Consider the following 25,280-nt stretch of genomic DNA (forward strand, 5'->3'; position numbering starts at 1 on the left):
TGTTAACATGTTTAGATTTGAATACATATAATATATATAGGTTCTACGGAAATGGGTGAGGGGCCCAAGGCCCCCCTGGCCCCACCGTAGCTCCGCCCCTGGTTCAGAGGGATGGACAAATCTATTCCTTAAAGTAGAAACTAGGCTTTATTTCTTGGTCAAATTCTTGTAATTTTAAATTCTTTTTTTTTCAATATTATAGAATCCATATGTATCATCTCGGACTCTGTGTGGATCAAGAAGTGGATCTGCAATATCTGTGGCTGATAGAGATTTCGTAGCTAAGTTACAATTCTCTTGGTTGAATCTAAAGGTTAGTGACCGCTAGATCCGAATGTTGTAAGTTTTCAATTTGTTATTAACTGGTGTGTTATAACAGGCTTCTTAGTTGTTTAGAACTCTCAATATAGGCATTCTTGCATTGGTTGGTGTTACTTGTAGCTAGTTCTATTATCGTTTTTTACACATATTTGAGATTTATATAAAAAATGGCTCATGTTATGGCTTCAACACTTTATCAAAGTTTGAATTTAGCTGTTTATAGCTTAGTTTACTTATGTATTTTTTTAGTAAATTAGTTTATTCAGTCATCCAACTACAGTTAATTGTGGAAAAAATCAAGCCTGCTATAGTCTGCTGCATACACGAATTGACAAAAACCAACTCTATTATTTCTTCAATTATCTAGTAAGATGGTATTTAATTTACTAGATAAAATGGTAATAAGATATAATCCAGTGGCGGAGGTACATTGGAAAAGTTTTTGATATATTGTATAATCAAAATAGCATTGTTGGTCCAGTGGTTTAATTGTGTCTAAAAGTTTCATACAGAAGGCCTGCCTATCAGCTGTGGCGTCTTTTCATTTTGTTATGTTCTTACACTTTTATTTATGCATACGCAATTACATTTCTCATATTATACTTTTCTTTCTTTTAAATATTAAAAAATGCATTCGAAAACGGAAACTTATTTATTGCACCTATCTTTATTTTTCTGTTTTTCGAACTTATGTACTCCATTTTACATATATAATTTTTTATCTTTTAAGTTTTTTTTTCTATTGCATTTAAAACCAACCCAATTGACAACATATTCATTTTTCCCATTTTCTTAAAAAAATTGACCCATTTTCTTATATCTTTATCATTTTATAACTTTTTTTTTTAAAAATATTCAAATGGATTTTAATTCTCGTTCTTTTTTATCTTTTCGATTTTCTTCTGATGCACATCTTCATATTTTTAATAATAAAAAAATGATAGATTTTGATGAGAAAATTTCGAAGCTTCGAACTAATATAATTGTTCGTCGCACTCCCAAACGAAAAATCCTGGATCCGCCACTGATATAATCTAGGATTAAATTGTGGAATTATTTAATAGAAGGGGGTTGACCATGATTAATTATTTTATGATTATCTATCTAGGATTAAGTCATGAGATTCAATCTCATAAACCAAACATAATACAAATTTAATCATGAGATTTAATCTAGTAAACCGAACACCCAAGTGTATAAAATTACTTATGCTTTATTCATTTTTCGTTTATCTGCTTTATAATCTCGCATAATTTTTTTTCTCTACACTTAATTTACTAAACACTATTTTTTTAAATTTTATTCTCTCCGTCCCAACTACGATGACACACTTTCCTTTTTAGTTTGTCTCAAATAAAATGACACAAATCTATGTTTGAAAAGAATAAAATAATTTTCTTTCTTTAATTAATACACTCAACCATTTTATTTCTCCAATTAATACACCCAACCACTTTTTCTCTCCAATTAAAATATTCAATTTTCTTTCTCTCTCCATTTAATACTTACACCTACAAATTTTTTTCTTCAAAAAACAAATTAACTAACAATTTTAAATCTCGTACTGACTAAGAAATACATTATCTTAGCCGGAACGAAGGGAGTATAATTATATAATGGTAGTTTGAAAATTTTATCGGTATTATTAAAAGCTTATAACATTTTTGGTACCCCTACAATCTTTTATTTTTTTAATTATTTTTATTCTATACAGTTTTTATACAGATTAAACTCATTAGAATATTTAAATAATCAAATTTATAAAAATTTCAAATCCAACTAATTAAAATCAGATACCCATAAAATTTATGTATGAACTAAATAAAAGAAAATGAAAAGGGTGGATCGACACCAACACCTGTCTACTCTTCTGTGTTCAGCTACCAAATCGCATTTTCCGACTACGCTACTGGACATTCATTTTGTATTTAAATCCACACAAAAATTTATATTGAAATTCATAAAAGAAGAAAAAAACTTGCGAGCGTCTCTAATATAAGCTAATCTAGCATATTGGTCGCTTCTAGATACATTCACTTGTTAATTTTACTTTTACACTAATTATGATATTAAAATATTCAAAATCCAATTTTGATACCTTCCAAAATCTTCCAAATACAGTTTTTTGACTTTTCAAAATCTTCCAAATTCAGTTATGAAACCTTTGTATTTTGTAATGATTTGATTAGTGGGATCCCGTAATAATTAATAATATTCCAAATTTGGACATATACACATATAGTATTCCTATTAAAATCAATAAATTTTTTTACGAATCTAACTCTTTCAAAAGCCTCATCCGCTATATATAACGAACACACAAAAATAAAAGAGAAATTATCATATCAAGAAATGGAGAAAACAATAATTTTGTCCTGCATCCTTCTTGTCCTCTTCTCATGCGCAAGCACAGCCCTCTCAAAGTCCTACTGGAAAAGCTCAACGTACAAGCCCGTCAAGCTGCAGAAAACACGCCTCCATTTCTTCATCCACGATATCCTAAGCGGATCCAACCCGTCCGCGGTCCATATCGCCGGCCCACCCGGGCAGGAGAGCAATCCGATTGGCTTCGGGTCCGTGTATGCCATCGACGACGTTCTGACGGAGGGGCCGGAGATTAAGTCGGCGGTGGTCGGAAACGCTCAGGGGATGTATCTGTCGTCGAGCCAGGGACAGATTCCATCGTTGGTGTTGTACGTGGATCTCGCATTCACTAAGGGGGAGTTCAACGGGAGCTCGTTGAGCGTGTTCTCGAGGAACCCGATAACGGAGAACCCCCGTGAGATGGCGGTGGTCGGGGGAAGAGGAAGGTTTAGGAGAGCTCAAGGGACTGTTTTCGTCAAGACTTATTTCTTGAACAATACTAATGGAGATGCTATTCTTGAGTATGATGTCGAGGTTGTTCATCCTTTAATACATACCTAGTGTTAGGGTTGCTGCCAGTAAGGGATCACCTAATACAATTTCTAAGAATACACTATTTGAATAGTATGACCTTATATAAGAAGGGTGCTCTTATAATTTAAGATTTGGAGTGTGTGGTTCATTGGTCGGTCAACATGAATATCAAATTTTATTTTGTTTTATTAATTTTTAGTCAACTTTAAAACGATTTCCACTTTATTTTTTAGTATCGAGTATCACAAATAATTTTGTTAATTGTTTATAGGTTGAGAATCAATTTTTTAAAAGAATGTAATAGTACTCGTATTATTCAATAGTTTTGAGGTATGAATAGGTCCATTGACATTCTTCTTTGTTTGTTAATTTGATTTTATATAATTATTAATACTTTTTCCATTCCACAAAAGTACGCATAATAGGATGACATAAATTTTGATACACCATTAGTAAAACAAAATAGAGATGAGTGTTGTTTATGGAAAATTAAATTTACCCATTGTAAAGAAAAAAAGTTATCAAAAATAAAAATAGCCTATGGTTGTGTATTTTCGGAGGTATGATTGCTGCGTTTTGAATAGTTTAAACTTTTTTTTTGATAAAGAGCCAAAACTAATTTAATTAATACTAGTAAAAATAGCATTTTTTCTGTCACGGCCTAAGTAAGACATTTCTATTTTGGCACATGAATTCAGATAATGGTATTTAGTGAATTAAATATACTTCATCCGTCTCATAAAAGATAAAGATTTTTGGGAAGACACATATTTTAACGCATAAATAATAAAATAAGAGAAATATAAAGAAAAAGTAATTAGAAATAATATAAAGTAAGAAGAGGAGGAGAATAAAATAAAAGAAATAATAAAATAAGGGAGATAAGAGTATGAAATATAAGTAAATTAATTATTGAAAATAATATTTTTCTCGCAATGCGGAAGAGATGAAAACCCTAAAATTGTATAATTGGACAGAGCCCGAGTCCAAGCCCAGCATTGTTTGACATAAAATTCCGATCGCGCGAAATTCCGTTACTGCGCTCGATCACAATGACAGATCCCGACGAGCCTCCCAAGAGATTGCAGCAATCGCTTTCAAAGGATGATGGATCGGAATCGGACTGGGACTCGGATTTTGTTTGGGATAGCTGTCCGGATCCGGCTTGCGATCCGGGTTGGGGTGTACGTTAATTAAATCTATTTTGATTATGATTTTGATTTTGATTTTGATTTAGTTTTTGTTTGTACACTGTACTACAGAATTTTTTCGCCTCTACTCCAGTTAAAGTAGGAGAAGAAGAAGATGATGAAGAGCAAAAGAAGCTGCCGGATGAAGTTAAAAATAGTGAAGATTACAAGAAATACTTGCAACTCATTACCGAGAGTGAAGTACTAATTTCTAAATACTAATACTGTAGTACAACCTGCATTCACGTATATAGAATTTAGATTTGATGGTTTGTGTTGCAGGGCTATGATTGTGGCTCCTTCGATTTCCCTTGTTTTGACTACCTCATCACTCAAGCACCTCAGTGGCATATACATAGAAACAGTGTTTATGTGGAACCTGCCCTCCAAGACTACAGCAAACAACATGTTAGTCGAGTCCTAATTAATTCATTATTTGCTTATATTAATGTAATGTAATGTTCAGAATAGGAAGCTGGTGTTTGATAGCATTGAGAAGATGAACATCCAGTCTGCATTATGCTACTATGAGAAGTATTATGTGACCTTCAAAGTTAAGGACATGGATGACGGTGGTGCCCTCAAGACCTTCCAGTGCAGCTTCTTGTGTTTCATGTCAGGCCCTAGTTTTGAACAATTTCGGGAGAAACCAACCCAACCCTAGTTTTGAATATTAGTACTCCATATGAGAGTGAGTAGAGTATGCCAACACAAACATGTCAACTCTTCTTGAATCTAAGTGTGCACTCACCTATTAGTCTATTACAGCATCATCAGCGTACAACTTTCGTCCACAACTTGTTGAAAGAATATTAAAGAACAATTAAAACCAAAGTTTCATAATCAAAACAAATATTTGTAGATGTCAAGTGATATGTCGTAGTTATGAGGATACTGAAGTTTGCTGTTCTCATCCTTTGATTCCTAACACCTGCTGGTATCATGTCATGTTGGGTAGTATCGTGAAGAGAGTTTAAAAAATGGTGTGGTTTTGGGTATTCGAGTTGTTTGGCCATCAAGAACTACAATAATGAACAAATCTTGAGAATAGGACAATGCTCTTGTGCTTATTCAACATAGAGGTTATGATGTATTGAATTTCAGTTTCCAGCCAGACATCACACTTAATGCTTAAACCAATAACAAAATTGAGTATAGGGTCCACAGACACCAATATCAGCTCGCCCTAAATTAGAAGAATCCCACAGCATGTCCAAGCCTACTCTGAAATCTGGAGCTGCAGTGGGATGGCTTTATGGATGGAAAGTTGAGAATGAGTCGAGGGATTCTGTGGCACTGAGAGCGGCAGAAGAAGAATCATTGCTGGCTTGAAATCTGATACTTGCAGTAGACAAGTTTTGTTGATGTTGCTCCAGTTGGTTGTAAGCAGCACCAAAATGATGCCTTTGGATGCCAATACATTCGGCATGTATATATGGAGATATCTTCAAATCAAAGCAGCTTGGAATTTTTCTTTGCTTTATTTTTATGTAATAATAAGGTGGATTTTGAAGTCAAGATTTGTAGCAGAAGTAGCACACCAAGTGAGAGGGAGAGTCCTGTTACACCAAGGATTCATCTAATCCAGAAGCAAGCTCTGATCCATGTTTGTCCACGCCTCAAGTAAGGAAATCTTGGTCCAAACATTCGACAAGTTTTGGTGCTGATATGTTGATTGGAGAAGATCCAAAAATCTGGCTGTATAAGTGCATTCTTGGAAACAGTCAGGCAGTGATAGTGAAGGTTGTAGTACAAGTTTTTCTTCGAGAAGAGGATGTTTTGAGTGGCTTGAAACATGAAAACAGGTTGAAATTCTTGTATTTGATTTCGTGTATCCAGTCCCCTATGCATGTACATTCTCTTTTTTTGTTTAAATCTCCTTTTGATGTTGCTGATTTTGATTTTGATTTTGATTTTGCACTACAGGGACTATTCATTGAGGTGCCGGTGCCGGATGAAGTTAAAAATAGTGAAGATTACAAGAAATACTTAAAAATCAGAACAACATACAACATTCACCTGCTTCTGCTTTATATTAGCTTCATTATCATTAGCTTTCGAGTTTGTTTTCTTGTGTGCAGGCCTATGATTGTGGCTATGTTGTCTGAGATTTTAAGACACATACTATTATTAGCTTCATTATATTCACTTATTAGTTTTTTTTAATTAAGTTATAGAAGTTGTTTTATTTAATATTTAAATTATAATACTAAAAAACTTGCACAAGCTGAATTCAAAATACATTTGGAGGTCCCATACAAGAGAAGGCTGGTCGGGACTCAGGTAGGTTGATTTTCGACAATGGTAGACTTTGGATGTGGGTTAAATTTTTTGACTAATTTTATGTCAAATTTTCTTATCGATGTTAGAGTGCAATCTTTGTCAGAAAATTTAGGTTAATTACATTTCTTCTTTAAATAAGTTGTAGAGTATTACTTTTAAAAGTGAAATAGGGATACAATAGAAATATAATTAAACAATAATATAGGTGATATAATAATATAGGTGTAATCAATAATAGAGAAACTGTTTGGGGATTGCCCCTTCAAACCATGAGCGGCATTGACAATTTCAATTATTACTTAATTTTTATTTTTTGTGACATTATTGCTTGATATATTAATACTTAGTTTGAAAAAAAAAATTAAGCACTCTACAAAATAATCATCAATTTTTAAAGTGCTTTCTTGAAGAACTTTAATTGTTTGTTGTTGCTTCTACATGTTTGCAAATGTTTTGGAGATAGTTTCCGCACTTAATTTAGTGTTAATATGTTTAACATTTAATGACAATTTCATTAAATCAAACAAATCTATTAAACAGTTGGGATGTTGTATGTACATATACAAAGAGAGATACCGATGAAAATGATTACATGGTAGCTTCCGATACCGGTGAAAATTATTACTCCTAAAGACAAGGTAGTTTAAGGAATTTACAAGTATCATTTCAGAATAGTCATATGCGAACAATGAAAATGTTGTGTACGTCATTTTAAAGATAATAGTTACAAAGTTAATACACCCTCCATCAAAAAGTAGTTGGATATTGTAATAATGAGAGAGGCATTGTTTTAGAAACCGGTTTGGATCGGTTGGGTCGTGAACCGGTGCTCATTCCGATCCGGTTCACCACATAGTTGAATATTGTAATAATGAGAGAGAGGAGAGATGGATTTATTTTCGAATATAGAAGGTGAAAATCTTGAATGAGACAAATTAAAAAAGAAGACTTTTCATGCTCCAAGATGAAGGCAATTTTTTTTTATTTGAAACGCCCCTGTATAATCAATTATATTTTTTGAACTTTGTTATAGGAATTAGTAATAAACCATTCTTAGTAAAAATATTAATAGGATTGAAATATTTTAAGTATATAAATAATAAAATAAATTATTAAAAATCATGAAATTTGATTATTTTACATCGTTTCACGCCTTAAAGTAAGCCACACAAACAATAAAGGCATCATGCCTCATGAGTGAAAGTTAATTAGGAGTTAGGACTCACCAATTTGATTAAGGTATAATAAGATGGGGGACAAATTTAATTACAAGTTATAAGGGGCGCAAAATCATTAGAAATTAGTCCATTAATTAATTTCGTAGAATTAATATTTTCATTAGAGCAAATTTTGGTAAGGCATTTTCCTAAAATTAGGTTGATAATTCTTTGAATATGTTTCGTGTTTTTACTTTTTAGAGCAAAAAAATAAACTCAATCATCTTTGAGTGTTGATATAATTTATTTAACACGAAGAAAGTAAAGTGAAATCAAATAGAAATTGGAAGATGAATTTCGACGAAGAACAAAATCTTTATTCAAGTGATAGAAATCGAGTACAAAATCGGGTGCTAACAATTTGGGAGAACATGATAAGTTCTTAGCTAGAATTCTGAATCTAAGTATTAAACTCTAAGCATACAGCTACTAACTAAAAGAACGGTCAGGATTACATTATCTCAAATGATCTCCTCATCCTACGGCTCCTGTTCTCCCGAGCTAATCTATAGCTGTGATTGAGTCAATCACTTAACATAAAGAGTAATAATAATTTTTTTTTGTAGTGATTTTATCGGTTTTTGTATTATAGTCTATTGATTTATCGGTTTTTGTATTATAGTCTATTGATTGCATCAAAAAATTTAATTATTGGTTTAGTTTGGTTAAAAAATTGTTAATATACAATATTCTAAATAACACGTGAATATTTCCTTGTTTTTTCATAATGTGATGACATTAATGGAGGCAATTACGTAATATTCGCACAAGTTTCATTTATGAGCCCAACCCAATAGATTAATTTAGTGGAGAAAAGATTGCAACCCAATTCGCACACTATAAAATTGATAAGAAATTTTAGGGTAATTAAATAAAATAAAATTAGGTGTTTTGAATGGACCGGATTCGGATACCTATGTACATTCTCCTTTTTTGCTTAGATCTGCCTTTGGTGTTGCTGATTTTAATTTTGATTTTGATTGCACTACAGGCACTATTCAAAAACGGAGTAGCAGGAGTAGTAGGAGAAGAAGAGGAAGACAGTGATGTGGAGGTGCCGGATCAAGTTAGAGATAGTGAAGATCACAAGAAATACTTACAACTGATCATAACTGAGAGTGAAGTAATTTCTAAATAATACTGTTGTACAACATTCACCTACCTGCCTTTAATTAGTATTCCCTCCATCCCATTAAAGATGACTCACTTTCCTTTTTGGTTTGTCCCAACCAAGGAAACCTCTTTATCTCTACTTTATCCCCTTCCTCTTACTTTACTCTCTCCATTTAACACACAAAATAAAGTTGCATAAAATCCCGTGCCGCCCAAGAAAGGGGTCATCTTCCTTGGGACGGAGGGAGTATTAGATTTCATGTTTGTGTAGGGCTATGATTGTGGCTCCTTCGATTTCCCTCCTTTTGACTACAAGATCACTCATGCAACTCAGAAGCTTATAGATAAAAACAGTGGTTATGCATGCCCTCCAAGACTACAACAAACAACATGTTAGTCCTAATTAATTGATTATTAGTAGAAATTTAGAAATATGCTTATATTAATGTAATGTAATGTTCAGAATAGGAAGCTGGTGTTGGATAGCATTGAGAAGATGAACATCCAGTTTGGAGCATGCTGCTATGAGAAGTATTTTGTGACTGAAGCTCAGACTTTTTCTCTGTCTTTTGCTAAGTACTGTGTGCTCTGAAAGGAATAACAAGTCTCCTAGGTCCAGCGAATCCACTAAATCACAAGGTCTAGGAACTCACGGATCGTTGGAAGATCTCGGTCGTCGGACACACAGGATATTGCTTCAAAAACCCTCAACCACTTATGCTAAAATTAGCACAGGGAAGTAGGGATCGATCCCACAGAGATGAATGCGTAATTTAACGTGCTCAAGGATTTGGGACTTTTTTTGGGTTGGCTGCTGCCACACATTTTTTTGGGTTGAGGAAATTAAACTAAGCTTAGAATTGAAAGTTTGCTACGCTAACAGCTAGACCTAGGCAGAACAGAAATCATGCATGTAAACTGGAAATCAAGCAATACAACCACTAGATCTAAGAAACTGTTTTCTAAATTACCTAGACCTGGGAAATAAACTGACGGTGGGGACCATTATTTGAAAAGGTATAGTACGGATGAAAAGCTGGAAAACAACTAACTAAAGTACTAACTAACAGCGACATCATCTTCTCCAATCGATTTGCATAAAAATTTAGTAAAAACAGAGATTAATGTGAATCGGAAACGAAGCAGACTGGATTTGAAGCAATTTAACAAAGAACAATTAAAATCTAAGCAGATCTACGGCTACTAGACGGAGTAAATTGAAAAGAGAGCAAAAGAGTTCGAAATCCATGCACAACTTGATTCCCCTGTTCAGATCCAACCTGGGATGCTAAATCCACTCCGGATCCAAGCATCCGACACAAACTCCGACCAAAAGTAGATCCATAGCTTCAGATTCGACAAACAACCACCGATCAACAACACCAATTCAGATCCACAACCTCTTCCCCGATCAAGCACAGAATTATCCAACACAGAGATTAACATTCAACTGCCGAAATAAAATTTCAAACAAAAAAAACCCCGAATCATAAATCAACACAAGATAACACCAACATGACAAAAACAAACTTAAATGCATAGATAATCGGTAACAGCAACAACCAAATCGACTTCCAAAACAATGAAGTTTTGGCTTTTTAAAAGGGAAAAATGCTTCTAAGTAAATACATCCTATCTTCAATTACTTTCAAAGGAGATCATGCCATTTATATTCACCACCAGCGAGGGAAACAAAACCTGACTTAACGACTAAACATACCGACAATACAATTATCCCCCCTCCCACTTCACTCAAGCTTGTCCCCAAGCCATCGTTGTGAAGAGGGAAAGGGGGCATTTTAACACACAATAAACAATGTATACAAATAAAAACTTTCACACTTAGAAGAACCCAAGGAAAAAAAACAAAAAAAAATATAAACCCACACTTGACCAAGATTTCAAGGGGAGAAGACATATATTTATAGTTAATAACCAACAAAATACAAAAAACAAAGATAAACAAAATAACCAAAAGAAAATTTAAAAATTACTTTGGGCAGGGGGGTTTATTTTTCCGCCCCGAGGGGAGGGGGGATCCCGGCGGGGCATCTTCACTTTTTTCTTGCCGGGTTTCCCCTTCCTCCTTCTCAAAGTTAATCGAACCGGTTTCCTAATCGTCGGACTTTGATTTCTTAGACACCGGCTTAGACACGGGGGGGGTAACCATTTGCTTGGGGGGCGGTGGTCGCCGGACGAGGGACGCCGGGCCGGTTTGGGGACTCCGCCCGGGCCTGGAGGCCTTTCGACCGGGGCGGGGAGGTCTTCTCCAACCATTTCAACATTTTCATTAAAGCCCCAAACCCCCCCCACCCCGTTTCGTTTGGCGGACTTCACCGCCAAGTCCGCAAATTGCCCCCAGATCTTTTACTTTTTCGGGCTCCCCTTCAATTCTTTCCTTATCCCCCAAGTTCTTTCACTATTTCTTTCCTCATCACCCGATTTCTCCCCGATCCCCGACATCCTTTTCCCCCCCGACCTCTTCACTGCATAGCCTCCCCATCTCCACCCCCCGCCCCCTTTTCTCCTACCGATAAAAGAAGGTCTGTTTGCCAGCTTGGGGCAACCCCTTTTTGAAAAAATATTCAACGCCGAAAAAATCCGGGGGCGACATGACGAAAGGGAGTGGGGCATCTTCATTTCAACGTTCCCCGGAGGTAGGGGCCGGGAGATGGCGTTTCATATGTCGAGCCCGGGTTCGGTCATTTGATGACACGCTTTAGCCCCCCAAAACCTATGCACCTTTAAAGCCTTTGCCAGCACCAAGTGAAATAAAGGGCCCCCGAGCGAATTTCCCCCCAAAGTTTACCGAAAACGCCGAGCCAAACGGGGGATTCTTTCCCCGGGGGCCTGGAGACGACTTGAATGCCCCGCCTTTTAGGAGGGTTAGTTCCCAGCCGGATTTAAAACGGATTCTTCGGCATGCCGATCATCCTCTCGTTCCATATTCCTTCATCATCCTCAGCCTGGGTAAACAACCCCATCTTCAAAGACCATTCCCGGATGCTCATCTCATGTTCTTCATTGAAAAGCCTGGAATGTTATGGAGTCCGCGTCGAGGTCAGTAGGTGTTCTTTAATCGGAATGTTGAGAAAAACTCCCGTGCTAGGTCCACCGGCACTTTCTCCTGGCTGTGCTTTAGCAATCACTCGAACCCGATTGAATAGATACATGCGCGGAAGTCCTCATCGCATGCAATCATCCGAAGCTCCCCTTGGGGATCAGACCGCTAGCATAAACTTAGCCATTTTCCCCCGCAGACCGCACCTTTTCCTTCAGCACGCCGTGGCTCCTCGCTTTCGATCGTCGAACCGCCTCATCGACCTCCACAGCTTCCTTAGTCGCCCATACCTCCTGACGTCCCGGGACAAACTCCTCTTCAGATTCTCCAAGTTCAGAGTCGTACTCATGAGTAGGTTTGTCTTGTTCCTCGGGCAGCAGGGAACTTCACTCACCGGGGGAAAGGGTTCTCCTCAACCTCCTCGGGACGAGGGAGCTTTCCTCGCGATCCGTGTTGGACCTTGGCCGTTAGCTGCTTTCCATTTCTCGCCCTTTCCTTGGCCATGCGACTTCTTCCGCCACTTCCAGCTTCCATCCCTCGGCAGGAACTCCTCGCTCTTGGAATAGACCAAGTCATCTACTTTCTGGCAAGCTGCATTCTACCAAGGCCCTTCTCCTCTCTCGCTTCTGCTCATTCCACCCGTGCCTCTTCTTCCCGCTAGGCATTCACCAGTCCACAATTTAGAAATGTGCTTATATTAGATCGTAATGTAATGTTCAGAACAGGTTGCTGGTGTTTGATAGCATTGAGAAGATGAACATCCAAGTTTGGAGCATGTCAAGCTATGAGAAGTATTTTGTGACTCGGTCGCATTTTTCTCGTGCTCTTTGCTAAGTACTGGTGCTCTGAAAGGAATAACAAGTCTCCTAGGTCCAGCGAATCCACTAGATCACAAGGTCTAGGAACTCACGGATCGTTGGAAGATCTCTTGGATCGTCGGACACACCAGATATTCTTCAAAACCCTCAACCACTTATACTAAAATTAGCACAGGGAAGTAGGGATTCGATCCCACAGAGATGAATGCATAATTTAACATGCTCAAGGATTTGGGACTATTTTTGGGTTGGCCTGCTGCCACGCATTTTTTGGGTTGAGGAAATTAAACTAAACTTAGAATTGAAAGTTTGCTACGCTAACAATTGGTTGCTAATTTCCAAGGCAGAACAGAAATCATGCATGTAAACTGGAAATCAAGCAATACAACCACTAGATCTAAGAAACTGTTTTCTAAATTACCTAGACCTGGGAAATAAACTGACGGTGGGGACCATTCGGCTGAAAAGGTATAGTACGGACGAAAAGCTCGAAAAACAACTAACTAAAGTACTAACTAACAAATGACATCATCTTCTCCAATCGATTTGCATAAAAATTTAGTAAAAACAGAGATTAACGTGAATCGGAAACGAAGCAGACTGGATTTGAAGCAATTTAACAAAGAACAATTAAAATCTAAGCAGATCTACTGCTACTAGACGGAGTAAATTGAAAAGAGAGCAAAAGAGTTCGAAATCCATGCACAACTTGATTCCCCTGTTCAGATCCAACCTGGGATGCTAAATCCACTCCGGATCCAAGCATCCGACACAAACTCCGACCAAAAGTAGATCTATAGCTTCAGATTCGACAAACAACCACCGATCAACAACACCAATTCATATCCACAACCTCTTCCCCAGATCAAGCACAGAATTATCCAACACAGAGATTAACATTCAACTGCCGAAATAAAATTTCAAACAAAAAAAACCCCGAATCATAAATCAACACAAGATAACACCAACATGACAAAAACAAACTTAAATGCATAGATAATCGGTAACAGCAACAACCAAATCGACTTCCAAAACAATGAAGTTCGACGGCATAAAAGTGCGAAAAGCTGAATAAAAGGTAGATTGTTTCTTCGCCCTCCGAGAGGACGGTGTTGCATTGACTTTCCCGAAGATGAACCCCTTAGAAACCCTAAACTATCCCAGAATTCCCATTTACCAAGTGTGTGTGTGTGAGTGTGTGAGCTAAGAGCAAAAATCCTCTCCTGCGTGTGATGCATGCTGACGAGGAAGAGGTTTTATATTAGGGGCGGCGACTCTATGTGTGTGCGTCAACTGGCCAGGAGAGTGCCTAGACCTAGCTGTGTCGTTGGGTCTGTGCCTAAAACCTCTTGTCAACAAAAATACCTCAACCCACTTCTACTGGCTAGTATAGTGGAGTAAGGGTCGATCCCACGAGGAGATGGATGTAGGCGAAGTGCAATTGCAAAGACATTTTGGAAGGGTTGGTTAGCTACCACGCTTTTGGGGTTGAGTTCTACCTAGGCGTAAAATTAAAATGAGACTCTACCTATACTGACCAGTAGGTAACTAAATGCTTAATGCTACTGGATGTGTACGTGATTGTGAAAGCTGGACACCTAGTTGTGCATATGAGAAGCTACTAGATAAAACTTACTAAAAATGGCTAGACAAAAGGTAAAGGGAATCAAAGGACATGCTGGCAGACTGGCTGCTGGGTTGCAGAAAAGCTGAAAAAGTGCAAGTACAAAAGCAAAAAGTAACAAAAGTAACATATCTTTGATTGTGACATTTTCTTCTTCACCAAGCTAAACTAACCAGATCTAACAAACTCCATTGATGAATGCTCAAGCTCAAAAATTCGTAAATGCAATACTTAACTTGAAATCAAGAACGAAAGCAAGAAAAACTGAGATTTACGCATACTGGTCAATAGAACGGAGGTGACAGAAACAAACAGAAACGAATTCCATGCATTTTTGTGAAACTTAAACCGATTAAAACTTGTAAACACATTAAGGAAAGATTAGATCTAACTAAGGTAGGCAGATTCAAGCACTTAAGCAACAGAAATCAACATAAAACTACCAGATCAAGCTACCTAGGCAGAATGAAATCGTAAGCAAGCTGAAACACAAAATAAAACTACAATAAACTTCATTGCATTCAAGATTATCATCCAAAAGATGTTCCAACCAAAGTAACTACTAGAATCCAAGTTTAATGCAAGCAAAATGACCTTCAAAGTTAAGGACATGGATGATGGTGCTGCCCTCAAGACCTTCCAATGCAGCTTCATGATTTTCTTTAATGGCCGAACAATTACGTGAGAAACTAACCCAACCCTAACTTGTTCACTCCACTTGCTATTTAGTTTGGATTCAAGCCTAGCTTCTAGCTTCTCTTCCTTAGAAGCTTTTCTTGCTACCTTTCACCTCTATTAACATTAATATATTTACATGTATTTCGCTGCTTTCCGCTGTATTAGCATTTCCTAATTGCAATGAATATTAATACTTCATATGAGAGTTGAGTATGCCCCATCAACACAATCATATCAACTGGGGAAGTAGTGTGTATGATCCGACCATTTCAAGTGCACAAGAAAAATGGATACTATAACAATGAAAATCTTATACTGATTGTTACTCCAAATAAATATTACATCTCCTTGGCTTGTTTGCGTTTAATTACAAGAATCATCACCCCAAGCATACAAAGAATAATCATCAAATATCACCTCTTCTTGAATTTTCAAAAATACTATGTATATGCGCGTGAAACACTATTATGAATCTGAAATTTCTAATTATTAGTCTGTGTACATGAAAATCAAATTAAATTGCAAAAGTCTGTTTTGGTCTACAATTTCCAATAAAAGAACCATAAGATATCATATAAGTTGTTGCCACCAATTACCCAATACAGCATCATCGGTTGGGAAGCATCGTCCACAATTTCTTGAAAGAATACAGTACTGACAACAATTAAAACATGAGTTTCATGAAAATTTAAAGCGGGCAAATAAGTAAATGATTACAGTGGTAGATATTTTTGGCTCACGTGCTCCTACACCTCATACGATCTTGACAGGTGGCATGATCCGACAGTCATAAGCATATCACATACTCTCTGAAAACCATAAGTCTCAGCTGAAGTTGTTCACAAAATTTCACAATAGAAACAGCAAAAGAAACTAATGGCAAACCCTAAGGTTTTCTTCGACATTACCATCGGCAGCAAGCTGGAAGGCCGGATCGTGATGGAGCTGTTCGCCGACGTGGTGCCGAAGACAGCCGAGAACTTCCGCGCTCTGTGTATAGGCAAGAAGCCCGACGGCTCCATAATGCCCCTCTACTACAAAGGATCGTCGTTCCACCGCGTGATCCCCAACTTCATGTGCCAGGGCGGCGACTACACCACTAACAATGGTATCGGCAGCCAGTCGATCTACGGCGGGAATTTTGAAGATGAAAACTTCGTGAAGAAGCACACCGGCCCCGGCATACTCTCCATGGCCAACGCTGGCCCGGACACCAATGGATCTCAATTCTTCATCTGCACCGCCAAAACTGAGTGGCTCGACGGTAAGCACGTCGTGTTTGGGCAGGTTGTCCAGGGCTATGGCGTCGTTAAGGAGATAGAGAAAGTTGGATCCGCCACCGGAAGGCTCTCTAAGCCCGTCATCATCGTTGATTGCGGTGAACTCTAGTCATCGTAGTAGTATGATCTGTTGTCGTAGTAGTAGTAGATCTGACCAGCTGCTTTGTAATTTCTGAATCATCTTTGTTTCCAATTATGACATGTTAATCCCTCTTTCCAATTAAGTGGATTAATATTTATCTAGAATTTTATAATTTTGTCATTTTCAATATTGCACTTTTTTTTAGATATAGAGGTCTCGTACTTTAATTAATTACTAGTAATAAATATGACTTTCACAACGCCTTGTAAAATCTTTGAACGACATATTTTTTTTATTGTGGATAGAGAGATTAAAACATATTGATATTCAACACTTCAATTCCAAAGTAGTAGATTTCTCGGAGTATAAATCATTTATGCTCTATCCCATGCCTACGGTTTTATTCTTCAAAATAAATAAATGGCAAAACACATCTCAAGCCAAGGAATTGTAGTATTATTAGATCTTTCTATAAATTTTTAGTTTATTAGGTTTTTTATGTCAGTGTATTTTGTTTCATTAGATCATTTTACAATTTTTTGATTTAAAATGATTTTATATTTTTATTTTCAAATTGATTACTATATTTAATGGACACCTCTCCCACTTCTCTTGGGGGAATCCTGTGTACTTGCGCTACTTCGCTGGAAATAGGCCACCACTGACCATCAACCAACCCCAGACCAGTGCTGCACCTCCCTCCCTGGTAGTTTTGGTTTCTTGTGCTTGTTTATCTCTATTTATAGACAACTACAGCTGCACTATTCACTATCATGGCGGTTAAACATCACGGGTTCATGAGAAATTGTTGTCGAACCGTGATGCGATTTATATAAGTGATTTCTGGACCGAGCTTCTCTCTTAAAAGTGGCACAAATTAAGCTCCAATATAGCACAACATATCATCCCCAAACTAATGGGCAACCAGAATTCAGAACTAACAAATAAAAAACCAATGACATCGGCATATTTTACGTATATAATAATGTAAATTTTTTGAAAAATATTAAATTTTGGGTCCATCTTATATAACTTTACAAAAATTTACTTCCTCCGTCCCTAAAGAATATGCACTTTGAATTGACACGAGTTTTAATGTAAAATTGGTAAAGTAAGAGAGATGTAAGAGAAAAAAAGTAATTAAAATTAAAGTATTTTGTTAGTTGAGAATGAATCTCACCTCATTAGAGTGAAAAGAGATTTCAAAATTGGAAAGTGTATATTCTTGTGGGACGGACTAAAAAGAAAAGAGTGCATATTCTTGAGGGACGAATGAGAGTATAAGTTAGGAGCAATATCCTTTTGTTTTTATTTAATCAGTTTTTCTGTTATAGTCTTATATAATTGCATCACAATTCAAAGTTCACGTTTTAGTTCGGTTTTGTCATTATTAATCTCCATATGATTTTGACTAAATACAATAAATGAGTTTGTTTTTTTTTTTCACTTTAGCTATAGTTTTAGGAATAATAAATTAAATATTGTACATCATATGTGAAAAATGTAGTACAGAAATAATATGTCCATTCGTACAATATTTCTTTAATTAATCCTTGACCCACCGCACACAACAGAAAATCCATAAAATTAAAATATTGTACATATTAAATAAATATTAGAAAAATATAGCACAATAAATAATACGACATATTCTTGCAATATTTCCTTAAATTTGACCGGTGGCACACAATAGAACATCCATAAATTTAAAACATTGTACTACATGTTAAATCAATATATATTAAAAAAAAATATAGCATAATATATTAGTAGGTCAATTCTTACAATATTTCCTTAATCGTTGACCGGTGGGCACACAATAGAATATCCCGAGACCATTATGGCAATTGGAAATAGATATTAGAAATATTAACAACTAATACGCTCCATATATAAGGTAACCTACTACTCGGAATATTTCTATTTTTATTAATGCATGTTAGTAGAATTCCATTTTAATGAAGGGCTTTAGTTTTATTCCAACTTAGGGAGTGACGCATAATCAATATGCGTTTTTGGGATTATTTTGGCTTGAAGTATGTTGATTAAGTTGGAATGTTAAATTTTTTTGGAATGTTGGAATGTTGATTAAGTTGGGTGATTATTGGGGTTTAGAGTTTATGATTTTTGGGGAATGTTGATTAAATTTTTGGGGATTATTTTGAATTTAGGGCATTTTTCAATTTCCCAAGAAAAGCATGTTATGGACCCGAGGATCCATCATTTTTTTTCAAAAAACAATTTTTTCCCTTTTCATTGTTGGGAAGGGAACAAATGTGTTTAGAGTTCTTTGAGGGAAAGTAAGGCCCGGATAGTACAAATACACCCAAACCGGAAGTTGGGGCTGGATGTAGGGGGTTTTCGGTCTTGGGGGTTGAAGGCCAAAGGAGGATAGACAACGAGCATCACCGCCTTGATCGACCCTTTTGGGGCCCCGAGACACACCTTTTTCCCAATTTACCCTTGAAGGGGTTTAAACGAATTTTACGGGATGTGCAAAGCCCGTGGGGTTTTAGCGACCCGGGGTTTTAAAGGGGTTCCGGACTATCCTAGGGGGATATAAAGAGGGCCCCAAAAGTGTCGAGATATGTTGGGATGGAAATTTGTAGAAAAGAAACGGGGTTTGGGGTTTGTTAATGACATCTCTTATCCACCAAACGCCCATACCGTTGGGAAAAGGGGCGGAGGATTATGTATACATGCAAAGGGCACGATTCATGCTTTGATTTTGGTTAGGAGGTCTTATTCTACCGACACCAAAAAGGAAGGTTCCTTTTGGGTTGAATCCCTTTTACGATGCCTTTGACGTGCCCAAAAGATCACTGGGGTAGCGCGCCGGGTTTTCCGATCATTATTTATGCGAGGCATCCGAGGAAATGAGAAGGAGGGGGGGGACCTAGGGTTTTTTTGGGAAAATTTTGGGGGGGAAAAGAACCCCCAAATGAGGCCACCCTTTTTTGGATATCGCCGGGCCACACCCCCGTATACCCCGTCCGGGACCCGGGAATGTTTTTTTAACTCACTTAATTTGTTTCTTTGACAAATTTCCCCAAATAATTTTTTTGATAGGTCCCCAAAAATTAAAAGGGAAATGCCCCCCGATATTAAATTTCATTATCGTGACCGATTCTCCCCCGGCTGGGGAAATTTATTTTTGTCAGGTTAGTTAATAAATTTTACTATTTTCTAAACTATGAAATTAATTTTGATATTTATTTTTTTTTTTGTAGTTTCGGACACCTTGTGCGTTTTGTTTCCCGCCCTTTACGATTGTTTAAAAACCCGATCTTTCTGGACACTTTGGGGTGTTTGGTCATTTGTCGAGGCCCCGGGGCCCGGACGAGTTTGCCGACAATTTAACCGCTACCAAGGTATTCCCAGTATCGTGATGGGATCCCAGATAAGGGGGGACATTTGTGTAAAAGTCACCGCCGGGGGATTTTAAGGGCGCAAGGGGCAAAGTTTACATAAATTTTTAAAATTGATGAATGGGATTTAGACACCCGGGGTGTCCCAATCAACTTTTCACCATGCAAAAAATTCCGGGAAGGTTTTTGTCATCGAGCTATCCCCGGGTACAATAGGATCAGGTTGTCGCATATAGTTCAACCCTCGGGACTTAACCCCCGGGTGAAACAGTCCCCTTTCGTTGAAATTGACTTTATGTTATGTTTTTGTACATAAACATGTATTTAGTTTGATGTTTGATAGATTGTTTTGAATGTTTAAATATATTTGTATTATCTGGGTTAAGCCCTTCGTGGGATAGGCATTTGCCCTTTCCAAATGACAACAAATTTTTCCTGCAATTGCATCCAGAAATAGCCACTGCGCCCTTCTAATTTTTCCATCCCGATGTGATGGAGTATCCACCCTTTCAAACGGCGAAATGGGGCCCTGCCGCCACGCCCACCAACTTCTTCCCCCGGGGATTGCCTGTTCGGAGGGGGTGGACACGGGTGGACACGAAAAGAAAAGGCTGTTTCCGGGGCCTTAAAGAAAAAAATGGAACGGTGACACCCCACCGCACCCTTACCACCCCCCTGTGTTGGTTCACGGAGTGGTGCAAGCCACGGCACTGCGGGGGCCCCGATCATCATGTGACTCATTCTTTTTGGTGGGCCCGTTTGGGACGCACCCGGGTAGCAGGAGGGACCCAAATTTCCTTAAAAAAAATTTGGGGATCCGGTGGGGGAAGGGAGAGCGGGGAAGAAGGGGTTTTTGGGGAAGAAGAGGGTGGGAAAGAAAAAAAAGGGGAAGAAGACCCTTGGAATTTTCACCACCCACCGAGGACCCTCACGCCCACCATGGAAAAATTTCATCAAGTACGGGGGGCTATGCACAATGAAATTGGGGGGTTTTTCCCAACAAGGAAGAACAAAGGGAAAGCCCCAACAAAATTCACGCTTTCGGGAAATAAGTCTTTGGTAGAATAGGGGTTGGCATCATATGTTGTTTTTTGTTGTTATTTGATGGTATATGTTGGTATATGTTGGGAGTTTTTGGTATTAAAAAAGGGTTTTTGGGCCCCATATTTAAGGTAATTTTTGGAAAAAAATTTTTAAAAAAAGAAAACGGGTTTTGATTGGGGTTTTTCCGTTTTTTTAAAATCGCACAAAAATAATTAAAATAAAAAAATGCATCATAGTCATCTAATAAAAACCGGGCCCAAAAAAAAGTCAACCAAAAACATAATAACCCAACAAAAAAAATTAATATCATCTCACAAATGTTACAAAATAAAAAAATAAAAACTATCAAACAAGATCCATCGCATATGCCCCAAAAAAAATATCACCAACATTCGCCTTAGCCATGCCATCTTTTCCCAAAATTTCGCAAAATTTAACTAAAATGTCAATACAAAAAATAACATATTCAAATACACAACTCAATTCCAAAAAAATAAAAATATATACCACACATTTACGTAAAAGACCCTGAGCAATTTCTTCGGTCATGCCCCCCTATCCCCCAAATTTTTGCAAAAGGCTTTCCTGCATCCCTTTTTCCCCAAGGACATCCATTTGATTAAGTATTTCCTTTTTCTAACTCGGGCCCCGCGTTTTAGGGAAACAACTTCCGAGGGGGAGTGGGAAATTCCATGAAGGTTCTACCCAATAATCTTCGGGCTTGGTGCATCAAATGAAACTGGGCCATAGACTGGGGAACCCCCATGTACCGATGTAGTAAGACTCATCTATGAGGTCAATCATAACGTGACCTCTGCCCCAAAGGCAAAAACAACCAGCAAAAGGAATTTCCACGCCCCGGGGCCCCTTACCACAACCGCAACTCGAATCCAAATACTTGACTAGTTGAACATTGGCCCTTTGGGCACCCCCTTTTTTATTCTTCCCCGGTTCGGGCATGGTACTTCCCTTTTATCTCTGGCCCAAAGACAAGAAAGTAATGTTTTCGCCCTTTCGAGTCATTCTTAGCAAGCATGTCCCCCCCCACTGGGGTTTAAATCACCTTTTGGGTGTTCTATGAGTGTCTTCTTTCCAAACCCCCCAACGTACCCCTCCAAAATGTCAAATCTACCAACGCCTAATTGGAACTTTCACACCCCTCAACACGTTGTTGAGCACTGACATGTTTGTTGTGGCCACCCCCATCTAAGACCACCATCATAAAAACAAAGGGCTAACGTTTTTTGTAATCGACAGCTTTTCACCGCACCATGGCTGACATCATTTAGTGCTCAAGCCTTCTCCCCAAAATTTACGCTCTTGAGTAGTGACCCCAACCCGATCATGGGCCCTTTAATTTTTGCCTTTGTTTTAAAAAATTTTCCCTACATTTGGGGTCAAAAAAAAATTTATGGGGATTCAAGGGTTTGGGGTTTTATTTCGACTTCATTGCATGGAAAATTCCTTTATGCCCATCTATATAATGCACACCTCTCCCCTATTTCACCACGAGTTCTTAAATGATCTAAAAAACCCCGACCAACCCTGTTTGGGTTTTTTCATCCACCACAAAATATGCAAAGGGCATGTCTTTTTCCATCAAAACCACAAGCAACAAGCAACTTACCTTTTAAAACTTTTCCCCGAGGTGAGTCCCGCCATTGTTAACACCGGGGCCCCTGGGGAAAGCATGTATTTCAGCTCCCAAAAGCCCTTTAAAAAATAGTTGAACACCTTTGTACGCCCCCGGGTCAAAAAACTTTTCCCGGTTTTCCCCTCAACAATGGTGTCCGGATTTCAATCGGAGTTCAAGCATGTAGCTTTAAAACCCCAAATGATTTCTCCCATCCACCATATACAAACTCTATGTTTTTTTCTCTTTGCATACCATGCCTTCTTTTAACCCATCGACACACCAAAACCTGGGAATACTGGTTTTTTGGGGGCCTTTTAAAAACACATTGTCGCACATGATGTCGCATCAACCAGAATCATTGGGATAAAAATTTGCATGATCTTTAAGTAGCACGGGGGCCTACAAAGTATGTTTATCCCCCCACTTTAACTTCCCCCCTATCGTCATGCGACCTTTGTAACCGAAGGTTTAAATGGTACTATCTCATCATCAGAACTACCATCATCAGAACCATCACCATTACCATCACTGAGATCAGGGTCTGGCTCTGTCTCAGATAGCGGTGTAGGCTCAACAAGAACATCTACTTCATCTACCTCATCATTTGGCTCAACAAGAACATCAGCATCATCTACAACATCTTGCTGCTCATTCATACTACGATCGAAGCTCGTATGATCTACCCTAGCAGATGATTCAATACCACAGTCAAAGCTCATTTGTTCAACCCTCGCAGATGATCCAATACCACAATCCACAACTGGTGGGATTTCTGAACCTCTCACAGGTGAGTACTCTACAAATAATTCAATACACCCACTTGAATTTTGAGCATTGTTGAACATAAACATCACACTTTCATCATTGCAAATCACAGAACATGTATAACTCATACCGGAAGCAAATACTATACATTGTCTCCATAATAATTCAACTGTGTATTGGTTTATATCTATTTTCATTGCATCACATATCATTGCTACCAATTCATAATAGGAAACACACGAATTTAATATGATGGAGCTCCTTGCACGAGGTGGTTCATAACCAATACCCATATGCGGTAGTTGAACTACTCTACCACCCCAATACAAACTCACAAATACTTGCATAATTTCTGCATCCAAACATGTAAACAAAACAACAATTAGGGACATTTTTCCTACAAGCCCTAATTTACTAAATTGGGGAAAAACTAACAAAGGAAAGCAAAATAAACATGAATAATGATGAATGTAGCTAAATTGAAAAATAATTACCGGAACTTATGGAGAAAACGTTCAAAATCGGTCGAATTCGTCTCACAAATCGCCAGAGACGCAATTTGAACTCGCCACTTCACTGTTCTGTGAAGTTCTGCCTTCTGTGATCTGTTAAAACCCGACAGAAAGACGCATAACCGTTATGCGTCACTGCTTGAAGACGCATAACGGTTATGCGTCTTTCAAGAAAGACGCATGACGATTATGCGTCTTTAAAGACGCATGACAATTATGCGTCTTCAACTAATGACGCATAACCATCATGCGTCTTCAAGCTGTGACGCATAAAGGTTATGCGTCACTCCTAAAGATGGAATTCAACTAAACTCCTTCATTTAAATGGAATTCAACTATCATGCTAGAACAAAAAAAGAAAGAAGTCCCTACTACTCTACTACTACTATATATTTATTCTGGTACGTAACATATATTAGGAGTATAAACTTGACAACCCTTAAAATTCTTAATCAGTTTTTTGAAGCGTAAGTTTTGCACGGAAATCAAATTAAATCAAATCAAATCAAAGTATGTTTTGGATAATTAAATTAGCGGTTGTGTTTTGAATATATAGGGCGATGACAATCACAAATAATCCTTGTCTTACTCCGTCCAAGAGAGAGGCTATGGCAGATCCCTCGGCCTTGGAGCCAGCCAAGAGACTGCACATTACACATACAAAGGATGACGGATCGGATTCGGATTCGGATATGGATTTGAATCCCGGCTCATGTGTATATATTCGATCTCATATTCCTTGGCTTGCTGTTGCTGATTTTGATTTTGATTTTGATTTTTGTTTTGTTTGCACTACAGTCTCTATTTGATGACGACGAAACTTGTTTTGGAGGAGTAGAAGAAGAAGAAGATACGGAGAGGGTGTCGGTGCCAGAAATAGTTAGAAATAGTGAAGAATACAAGGAATACCGCCGAATGATTGAACAGAGTGAGGTAATACAACATTATTCACTTCATTAGTAATTAAGTAAGTAGTTTATTTCAAGTTTGTGTTGTTGCAGGGCTATGATTGTGGCTCCTTCAATTTCCCTTATTTTGACTACAAGATAGTTCAATTAAGCGAGGAGCGTCACCAAGAATTCGGTTTTAAAAATGTTGTACCTGCCATCGACAAGTTCAACAAAGAACAGGTTACTTAATTATTCCTAATTAATTAATGTTGAGTTTGAAGTTTGAACTAACAACTTATATGTAACAGAATAGGAAACTGGTGTTGGATAGCATTGAGAAGGTTAATATGCAATGTGCAATAATCTGCTTTGAGAGGTATTTTGTAACCTTCAAAGTTAAGGACATGGATGATGGTGGTGCCCTCAAGACCTTCCAATGCAACTTCTTGAATTTATTTCATGGCCCTAGTTTTAAACAATTTCGGGAGAAACCAGCCCAA

The 25,280-nt window shown here is 37.7% G+C and overlaps 3 protein-coding genes across 5 annotated transcripts; all 3 read left to right on the top strand.

The window, feature by feature from the left end:
* Positions 1-2,673: 2,673 nt before the first annotated feature.
* LOC125186558 (dirigent protein 4-like) lies at positions 2,674-3,327 on the top strand. The gene has a single exon (XM_048082937.1). The coding sequence runs from the start codon at positions 2,674-2,676 to the stop codon at positions 3,244-3,246; it is 573 nt and encodes a 190-aa protein (XP_047938894.1). The 3' UTR covers positions 3,247-3,327.
* Positions 3,328-4,225: 898 nt separating this feature from the next.
* Positions 4,226-25,280, top strand: LOC125189416. 3 transcript variants are annotated; one of them, XM_048086697.1, is made up of 5 exons: positions 4,226-4,403; positions 4,482-4,610; positions 4,692-4,817; positions 4,876-5,079; positions 25,256-25,280. In XM_048086697.1, exons 1-4 carry the CDS (start codon positions 4,272-4,274, stop codon positions 5,071-5,073), a joined length of 585 nt encoding a protein of 194 aa, XP_047942654.1. In that variant the 5' UTR covers positions 4,226-4,271; the 3' UTR covers positions 5,074-5,079; positions 25,256-25,280. The 3 variants fall into 3 exon arrangements, with proteins under 3 accessions (XP_047942654.1, XP_047942653.1, XP_047942655.1); XM_048086696.1 differs by lacking the exon at positions 25,256-25,280 and having other exon boundaries at positions 4,876-5,109; XM_048086698.1 differs by lacking the exon at positions 25,256-25,280 and having other exon boundaries at positions 4,881-5,109.
* On the top strand, positions 16,080-16,677 carry LOC125189417 (peptidyl-prolyl cis-trans isomerase 1-like). Its single transcript, XM_048086699.1, has one exon. The coding sequence runs from the start codon at positions 16,080-16,082 to the stop codon at positions 16,590-16,592; it is 513 nt and encodes a 170-aa protein (XP_047942656.1). The 3' UTR covers positions 16,593-16,677.

This window comes from Salvia hispanica, chromosome 5 (genome assembly GCF_023119035.1).
Source record: "Salvia hispanica cultivar TCC Black 2014 chromosome 5, UniMelb_Shisp_WGS_1.0, whole genome shotgun sequence".
In the NCBI taxonomy this organism is placed as follows: Eukaryota; Viridiplantae; Streptophyta; class Magnoliopsida; order Lamiales; family Lamiaceae; genus Salvia; species Salvia hispanica.

Bases quoted from the DNA above. Each gene is read 5' to 3' on its own strand.
- LOC125186558 (XM_048082937.1), top strand. From the start codon at position 2,674: ATGGAGAAAACAATAATTTTGTCCTGCATCCTTCTTGTCCTCTTCTCA.
- LOC125189416 (XM_048086697.1), top strand. From the start codon at position 4,272: ATGACAGATCCCGACGAGCCTCCCAAGAGATTGCAGCAATCGCTTTCA. The intron at 4,404-4,481 runs GTACGTTAATTA...ACTGTACTACAG, and splicing joins CTTGCGATCCGGGTTGGGGT to AATTTTTTCGCCTCTACTCC. The intron at 4,611-4,691 runs GTACTAATTTCT...TTTGTGTTGCAG, and splicing joins AACTCATTACCGAGAGTGAA to GGCTATGATTGTGGCTCCTT.
- LOC125189417 (XM_048086699.1), top strand. From the start codon at position 16,080: ATGGCAAACCCTAAGGTTTTCTTCGACATTACCATCGGCAGCAAGCTG.